This window comes from Macrobrachium nipponense, chromosome 19, assembly GCF_015104395.2.
Source record: "Macrobrachium nipponense isolate FS-2020 chromosome 19, ASM1510439v2, whole genome shotgun sequence".
Classification (NCBI taxonomy): domain Eukaryota; kingdom Metazoa; phylum Arthropoda; class Malacostraca; order Decapoda; family Palaemonidae; genus Macrobrachium; species Macrobrachium nipponense.
In genome coordinates, this window is record NC_061088.1 from 28,359,760 (window position 1) to 28,369,759 (window position 10,000).

The following is a 10,000-nucleotide window of genomic DNA, read 5'->3' on the forward strand; positions in this document are numbered from 1 at the left end:
ATGCAAGATTTCTATCATTGCTACGTTTATTATTATTTTTACAGATGTGACACCCTATTAAGGGTTTTGAAAGAAAATGCAACTAACTTTAGGAATTTTTAAATTGTCCTAATGACGTCTTTAAACGTCATAAATCATTTGGGTAACTATGCTTGCGACGTCTTGGTATTCACGAAGGATATTCCTGCATAACGCAAAGCGTATCGGTAGTTAATACCACTGTCTGAGGTTTGTAATACCTGATTGCCCTTTTGCATTGTGTAAGGCTCTTTACTACCTTGGGTATTTTTGTAGGAAGAATTTGTAGATGTCTTTAAAAATTAATTTCATTGATTTAAGGATACATAAGTTTAGACTGTGCATCATAAGCGGATGGCACTTAGCTGGCGTTTCTTAGGTCTGGGGTTCGATTCCCGCTTGCTTGTTCGCCCAGTTGACTCAGCTGTAAATAGCACGGTCCAGATAGACCGTGGAAAATAGGTACTGGTGGAGAGAGAAAGGACTTGGCCATGCTACTCCACAGTTCTGCGACCCAGTAGGCTGGCTCTCGAAAGATATGTCCCCCCAACGCCATTCGATGATGTGGGAGTGCCTTTGACACAATCACAATACGAGAGTACTCAGCCTGTTTTCAGTGAAAGTTACTTGCCAACTACAGAAGGGAGTAAAAGGTCTCACATTTCTTTAGTTATTAGGAATCCATTACCGGCATCAGCGTAAGGTTCACAATCTACTTTTGGGCGAACAATACACAATTGGCTTTCTTCTTTTTATTGTGTTTTGTCACGGAAACTGTTCCTCCAGTCTGTGGCTTATTGAAAGGCGGCTACTATGGCATTGCTAACGTGTGATGCAGTATATTTGGTACTATAATCTTCCACTTTTGGAGGACTATGGTTTGATTAACATATAGATTAGTCCGTTGCGTGAGAAAGGGAGTCTACCACAGAGAAAAGTTTCCGTTTCACCTATAATGGTTGATTGCACCTTGTGCAGGTTGGGGGTAGCAGTTGCCACATCCCGATGCCTATGATGTCTGATTGTACGTAATGCAAGGTGGGGGCTAAATTATTAGACCAACCTCCCAGACACGGCTGTCGCTAAGAGTTTCTTAATGCTCAGAAGTCATTTTTCAAATGTCTTGCAAGGGTTCGGCTGGGTTTTTGTAGTTTTTTCAGACCGGTTGAGAAAGGTCGATAGAATGTTGAATTATATGGCTGAATTCAGTGGACATTTGAGGTAGCCAAAGAAGGAAAGGGCACTGTTTACTGTGACTTACCTGTTCCCGGACTTGACGGCAGATGTGGTGTATTACCCAAGTTTCTTGGTATTACCATTCCACGTCGTTCTCTCCTCAGGCTTTTTAGGAGAAAGAAGTCTCCTTGTGTGCTTACCTGATATTCTATCTTTCTCGCGCCCATTGATTTCGTAGTACGAGTCGATCTTTCTTTGTGATTGAAACGTGATTTTTGCCCTTCCTCCCTTTTTTTATTTATTTATTGTATTTTTTTCTCTCTCCCATTTCCGCTCGCAGTCGGCTACTGAAAGTTAACCAAGACCTAGGGATTCTTTTACAGCTACGAAATTTCAAAGCAAGTGAACCAAGTTTCAGCCTACGTGGACAAAAATTCAGTATATGCAACTAATATATTTTGATATTGATACTATCAGTACTTGGAAGAGGGAACAAGAAACTTGACTGACCAGTTCATCCACTTCGTTGGGTCTTGGGCTGTGTTGTGACCCAAAGCTTTCGCATCTGGTCCATCTTTTTATAGGTAAAATAGTTCCTTTGCCATAAAATGGCCTGATCTTTTACACTTTAGTTGTCTACTAGACGAACTCTGCTAAGAAAACACATCTATGATTGTGTAGTTCCCTACATTATTGTGTTCCTTTAGGTTTGCCAGCAAAGTAGGCTTATGAGGATAGTAATTACGTTCAGTTTTTTAGGCTTAGCAGATGACAGGTCTGTCAAGAATTTAGGCCTATGAGGAAAACGTCATGAATATAATAAGGTGTTTGTTCCCTATACGAGAACGGTTGCTCTTTGTAGATTATGACTCACTGTAAATGTCGGTGATATCTGTAATGCCGGAACTCGTAAAGGTATTGGAGAGAGAGAGAGAGAGAGAGAGAGAGAGAGAGAGAGAGAGAGAGAGAGAGAGAGAGAGAGATGGGACGTGGGGCTATAATACTCTCAAAAATAGGTTTTTTACTCATGACTGATATTCACAAGTATATATTCAACTTTCCAGAGTTGATTGAACGTCATGCGTGATATTTGGTTCATACCTTTGCATCACGACAGTGACCTTTCTAAGTAGATCAAGGGCTCATGTATACATAAATATTCTTCTTGAGGGCGCCACTTTTCTGTTGGACAGAAACGGGCGTGGCAGAACGGTTAATTACATGAACCAATTTCTTCTGAGTGACAGGTTTTGTGATATTGTACTCGGTAAGACTCATTGTTTTTGGGACTTAGTCTGGTTGTCTTATGATTCTTTGATTGATAGGATTGATTGGTCTCCGTAGGATTCATGGCACTATTCCGTTTTGATTGACAGTAGTGCTGTGGTTTGACGGATTCATTTAATTTTTGTCTTGCAATTTTTTTATTAGCATTCCCTAAATGGGGTTGTATTTTAAGATGGCCCGAACAGTAAAGACTTTGTCGCAATTACATACACACACACACACACACACACACATATATAATATATATATATATATATGAAATAGACACACACGCACACACACCACAACCACACACACACCTATAAGAGTTTATTTATATATATATATTATATTATAATATATATATATATATATATATTATATATATATGTTGATATTATATATATATAATTATACTACTATATATATATATATATTGTATGTATTATGTATGTTTTGATAATGGATGTTCGTTGAGAAGGAACTTATACAGGCAAAAGATTAGTTAAATCATACAACGAAAAGTGGACATTGTAATAGCAGGCGTTTTACATTCTCTCTGTGTCTGCGCGCGTTTTATTATGCTTGTGTGTATATTAGAATTTCAGCTGATCTTGACCTCGAGCATTTGCAAAAAGCGTGTAGCCTTCACCTTAAGGTTAAAAAAATAAAAAAGACAAATCTCCTTAATTCAGTTCACGTAACGTATTATCCACAAAGAACGGGTGAAATAATTCTTGTGCTTGGCCTTCAACTTTGCACGCCAAGTTTTAATTAAGTTATGCAATCTCATCATCGAAGAAATGACGGCCCGGGGTAATCCACAAAAATGAAAAAAAAATAAAGGCTTCATTTCTGGTATGAAAATGTGAGCTCGGAAAGAATGTGAGAATCGTAATGATGGTTAAGATCCGCACTTTAAGTTATATACCACGGTAAGAATGTGGATTTTGAAGATAGGAATTAACGAAAGATTCCATAATGAAGTTAGTTTTTGACTTTGGGGGTTCGGGAATTATTGGGGTGTGAAATTTTAAGGTGACAATTCGAGAAAAAAGTTGTAATGAACACTTGTAAAGTAGGGATTAATAATAAAAAAAATGAATTAATATGGTTCCTAGTAATGATGAAAATTCAAAATAAGGAATTTGCAAAGTATTCTCTGGCAATTTGTGGATGCTACTGTTGCTGCGCTGATCTTTATGCAAAGGTATACAGATATTACGTGTAATAAACACTAATCTCAGTCGTACAGTACAACCTTGACCATGTTGCAAAGTTGATTTCGCAAATAACTAACTTGGTACATAGATTACTTCTTTGTCCTAATTCAACTTTCCTAGATGAGGTGGTCATGTGTTATTTATTTTTATGTACAATTCTATATAAATGTTTCATAAATTTCGTAAAATATAAAACACAACTGGTGTCCATGTATTAATTTTTCCTTCTGTAGCACAGACTTTCCACAAGTAATGAACTGCACGTTTGACGAGCAGAATCTTAAACAAGAAACTGTAGAACAACGAAATATATTTTTCATGAGACAGGTACATTTCTTGTAATTAGTGAATAAAACAGGAAATAGTCCTCGCCTTGCTGGTTTTCATTATTCGTTAAATTGAATCGACCAGTGCACTGGCTTCATTTATATTTACCTTAATCCTCTTCATGTTGCTCTGCTCTTTCATATTTAGGCATTCTACTCTGTGGAAACTTCCTAAGCAATTTGTAGCTTTTTTCATCATTTTTCTTATGGAGATGTTTACATTTTGAATGGTAATTAAAATTACAATAATGATGTATAAAACAAAATATTGATTTTTTTTCTATTAACACAACGAGGGTAGTAATAGTAGTGGTAGTAGTAGGCGGGATATGCCTTTGAAACGGCTCCCTCTCTTGTTTGAATCCTCCTTTGTTTCTGTTTGTTTGAGTTTCTTCTCACTGTATACCAAATTCTGTGCATCCATCTCAGGCGGACCGCGAGTCCGCCCTCCGATATTTCTTTCGTCGGCGTCGTTCAGGGTAGCTTTTATGCTAGGATACTACAGGTGGTGTCTTTTAAATTTGAATCATTGTAATTTGTCAGTGCATGTTCATTAAAGCGACATAGCTAATAAAGACAGTTGGAATGATGAGCTGAGTTAAGATATATATATTATATATATATATATATATATATATATATATATATATATATATATATATAATATATATTATATATATATATATATATTATATATATATATACATATATATAGGTATATATATATATATATATATATATATATATATATATATATACATATATACATACACACAATAAATAGAGTTGTGGAATGGTTTTTCACAGAGTAAACCTACAAAAAATTGTCCCTTCATTGATAGATATAGTTTATAACTATTTATGACAGACATTGCACTAATGGTCCTTACCGAGTTTTTTTTTATAACATAGATACTCTTATGTAGATATTGAAAAGTAATTTATTTTATCAGTAGCTCTTTGCAAGGGATCAAAACAAATAGCCAATTTTTTTCATTATATTTTTTACCAGCCATTGTTAATGTTCTGGAAGTCTCCACCTCAACAAGTAATGTACATAATACACTTGCTACTTCTAAAGTACGATGCAGATGCAAATTGTTCACATTTTAAATTATTTTCACAACATGAAATTGTATAATAACCTCATTTGTTCCAGCGTAAGTTGCCACGTAACATGGGCCGTATTCTCTGTCCAAATAGGCCTAGGCACTATGGAACATTTTAAGTGATTTAGGACATATAACCAGTGTCATGCGCTGTCCATTATCCCTGCCCTACTGCCAAATAGAATAGGTTCCCTTCTCCTCATAAGCAATAATCTTATCTGACCCATATACTAATCACCACTTGAAATGAATCATCAATTTTATTTTTATGGCTTTCAGATGTCGGCCTTTGAACGACAAGGAACGCAAGAAAGGAGACGAGGCCTGCGTCACCTTTCCCGGCGAAGGACAAATATGGGTGAGTACTGCCGAAGGCGACCTAATTTGATTATGAAACGGCCCGTAAACAAATGAGTGTTCCCTTGGCGACTAACGGCGTGACGTTAAGCCTGTTGTCGTGACCCGTACGGAGTTTTATCGTATTGATTCTCTTCGTACCATGATTTAGTTTATATGTTATAAGAGTATGATGGTTGTTGGCGATTGAGCTGGCCTTATGCCAGCAAGAGCTTTGCTGTAAGGAAAGATGAATTTCCGTAGTAATTCGTGTGCATAATGTAGAATCATAGATACAGATTAACAAATTGAAATTCGAGTGGATGTTACTGGTACTTGAAAAATATAGCCAGTTGGACACTGTTAGAACGTGTCATTCTGTATACAGACACACACACACACGCACACACACACACACACATATATATATATATATATATCTATATATATATATATTATATCTATATATATATTACATAACATAAAAAAAGTTTCGATAGGCTCTTCGTGTCAGAGAAGCCATTCGTGATATCAATTCACTTATATTGTAGGAAGGCTTTCGATAATTTTGCGAAGGTTACATACGTACAATAGTGTACGTCTTAGATAGTACATTATTATTCATACACAATGCTCCTCGGTGGGATGTCAATAAAAAAAACGGCGTAATACCAATGATGAATATGATGTTTGCGTGAAGAGTAACTTGTAAAGTCTTCGTATGTGTGCCTGTGTAATTTAACCTGATATATGAAGTACGAAGCTGTACGCGATGTGAGTATAAGCATGACTGCTTATTCCGGTATCAGCATCTGAATCAACTTTTTTGTTTTTCATTATACGACTTACACTATTATCGCTGCAAAAGTTGACCTGTTTGCAATTAAGAATACGCTGTTATTTTTTATTGATAAAATGCCCCTCAGATATTAATCGAGCGGTATTAAGTAATAAACAGTAATTATGAACATGTACACATCACATTTCCCTTATTGTAAAAGCGCAATTTGACTTTACAGAAACGAAAGACGTAATTCAATATCAACTACGATATTGAGTAAGTTTCTGTTGCAGTTAATCCAATTTAGTGTTTCTGAAACTTTGCAAAGGCACTGCGACCCCATTACTGCATCTTGCCTTGCAATGAACGATAAGATTCATGAAACAGAATGGCTTCTATTCACTTCAAATCATCAGGCACACGATTTCCTTTGAGCGAAACCAACACCTCTTTCACATGCTGTGAAGGCTCTCTAAAACATGAGTTCATAAATAAGTACTGGAAAACTGCTTGGTGTATTGATTGACCCCTGTTATTAAGTTGCCGAATCTAGTCGCATCTAGATTTATTTGGATTCATGGAGCATTTCAGTACCGGTGAAATCGAGTACTTAAGGGACCTTGGTGGAAAAGTTGCGAACTGTGTGATGTTAGCAGTAAATGAACAGAGTTGTCATGTGATGTGAAAGGTGTAGAGAAAGAGAGAGAGAGAGAGAGAGAGAGAGAGAGAGAGAGAGAGAGAGAGAGAGAGAGAGAAACTTTAAATTACCTTTTAAAACAAAGGTCCTATTATACTCTATTGTCTGTTGTGCTTCATTATGATCCATTGCTGCTTACACCAAACATCTAAGGTGTCATGTAATACTGAACAATTTTTGATCGTTTATAAGGCAGATGCGTTAACAATGCCTTGGCTTTGCACGGGTATGAATGTAGTTTAGGCTTTCATGGCAGTCAGAAAAAAAAACTTGGCTGAGAATGCTTGACCTGTGTCTCAAGTATTATGCTCGACGATTATATATGGAGAAATATTTACACAAAGAAATGTATGTGTATGCTGTCAGGTGGTAAAGAATTATATATAAAATAGAAATTTGTATGCGTTTTACAGGAAAAACTATATATTAACCAAGAAATACAGTACAATAGAATTCGTGTGTATGATACAGGTGCATTATGAAGAATATTACTAGGGAAGTCCTTGCGTAAGTCACAGGCAGCTGTAGGGAAAGTGGTGCTATAGTAGATTAACATCAACCGTGCATTTGATGTCTAGGCCAGTCACTTACGGCGCTCCAGATTGGCTGTTGATAAGCCAATCACAGGGCTGGAAACTCTCAGTCTCTCTCGAGAGCTCACATGGAAAGGGTCTATGTTTCACCTCTTCTGAGGTATACGTCTTCCAGGAGAGATGGAACATACATTTTGCATATGTGAACTCTCGAGAGACACTGAGAGTTTCCAGCCCTGTGATTGGCTTATGAACAGCCAATCAGGAGCGTCGTGAGGGACTGGCCTAGACATCAAATGCACGGTTGATGTGAATCTACTATAGTCAGTTGCGTTCGCCAGACACGAAAGACGACAGACATTTCCCCTTCGAATCGATGTAATGAAAGCTGCGTTACTCTCTCGTCGTGTCTCTCGTGGACCTTTGCGTACCATTTTTCATTTACGGAGTTTAATCATTCCTTCCGAAATAGTGACCATGGGACATAATGCCACCAAGATCTATAATTTCCTGTGCACTCCCAGAGGCATCACGGCCAGCGAACGACCTTGTACCATATTTGGCCCCAAACAAGAATTGCAAAGAATATTCCTTCGGTGCGTTCCCTTGACCTCCTTTCTCTCTCTCTCTCTCTCTCTCTCTCTCTCTCTCTTGTCTGCCTTTGTTTGCGTGATTCGGGGTGACATCCCTGTACCTTTGAGGCGAAGATAAATGGATTATTTAAGTAATCCCAGCCATAAAGGTTTAAGTTGGCCTTCACGCGTGTCTCTGGGGATCAGGTGGATCCTTGGAGTAATTATAAAGAAAAGGGAATGACCAAAGGTGAAGAAAAAAGGGATTGAGGAAAAAATGATAAAAGACAGTAGTGATGGAACCGAGCAATGTTGTGTGTGGGCAGGGCTTGGATTGATATTAACAGTAATAAATGCTAGACAGTAACTTGATGTTAGATGTTTGATACGAGAGACAATAATGGGTCAACAACAATGCTAGATATATATATATATATATATATATATATATATATATATATATATATATATATATATATATATTACGGCAAGCATTCTTTCAATCATTATTTTCCAGTAATCAAGGCCTTGGCAAGTTTTCTTGGCAATGTAAATTTGATTTGGTTAATATATATTATATATATAATTGAGGGTGTTTGACTACGTTAGTGTATATAAATAAACCTTATGATAAGGCGTATTGAATTAGTAACATTCAACACATTGATCTGGTAAATGATTATATGGGATGCTGTAAGATAAAGTAATGATTGTAGGCAGTTACCGTTGGATGAACTCTGAAAATACGATGCATAATATTATTGCTTCACAGAGATGATACTAAGTTCACTGAACCAGCTCTTCTTAGAGTGAGAATTAAGTAGATAACGCGTAATTTTAATATTAGTGTAACTACAACTATATGAATGATTTGTTTAATTTAATCTGGCGGTGTAACAGATATCTCAAATGGAATGTGCAGAATTGCAATTGGTCCGAAAATGGTAAAACTCACCTGTTCAGTGTTTGGCATCTAGCCCAAGTAGAACTCGTCACCCCTTGCGCCAGATCGCTACGCGTTGTTGCAGTTTGTGTGATTTTTGGTTTTCGTCGGACAGGGGCCGGTAAACAATCTCCCCATTCTTCTCGTGTACCTGGACTTATTACCCTAATGAATGCAGAAATCTACGTAAATTATAGCTATGTTGGATTTTTTTTCATCCCAGATGATTTAAGTTATGCAGTTAAGACCATAGTGTTGAATTCATTGTTTTTGTTTTTTTTCTTTTTTCAAGAACGTGTATGAATTATTCAATATTCGATTTCTCAACATAGTTTTAGTTTGATTTTAATATGTATGCTTTAATGCATAAATATTTCGATGGACACAATGTTTTCGTAACAAATGATGATGAACGTAATTAGACTGATGTTTTTGTCAATATGCTACTACAGTCTCTATTGCTACTAATGCTGCTATTATTGTTACTGAAATACTATCACAGCAGCAATGGTAGCAGTATTAGTGCCGCTGTCAGAGTTTATAAGTCGTATCAGCAGTAGCATTAGTAGCAACGCTGGTACTGCTGCTGCTGTTAACATTGCATATTGACTCTCACAACAGTTCTAAAATTGTAAATGAACGTTACATACTTAAGGATTCCGGTTGAAAGTACTCGAGTACACACAGTGACACAGTAACAACTACCTTCGTGAAGGCTAGTATCCCAATAAAATCTTGAACGTCCCCACGAGGCAGGACACAAGTGAATTCCGATACTAAAACCGGCCATTAAACGAAAGCACCAAAGACGACAATTGTTCTGTAATTGCTGTCTTTTATGGGAAATGATAGTCTAACACATTCCCCTGTACGTGTGTTTGAGTAGCACTTTATTCACCGGCTTGTTACGAAGGACTTTCTTTTTTCTTCTTTTTCTTCTTCTTCTTCTTCTTCTTCCTTGTCAAACAACGATTGCATGAGCCCTGCTCGAGGGTACTGTGACTATAATTCCATCTGCAT

At 36.9% G+C, this 10,000-nt stretch overlaps 1 protein-coding gene across 10 annotated transcripts in view; it reads left to right on the top strand.

Moving 5' to 3' along the window:
• Positions 1–10,000, top strand: part of LOC135215441 (kinesin-like protein KIF3A) — a 169,455-nt gene that overhangs the window by 45,164 nt on the left and 114,291 nt on the right. For all 10 annotated transcript variants that reach the window (XR_010314686.1, XR_010314685.1, XM_064250102.1 and 7 more), the window contains exon 4: positions 5,398–5,476. Coding sequence is in view for 8 of the 10 variants with exons in the window: in XM_064250102.1 (XP_064106172.1) it covers positions 5,398–5,476 (79 nt within the window). In the remaining 2 variants the exon portion in view is untranslated. The remainder of the gene's footprint in view (positions 1–5,397; positions 5,477–10,000) is intronic.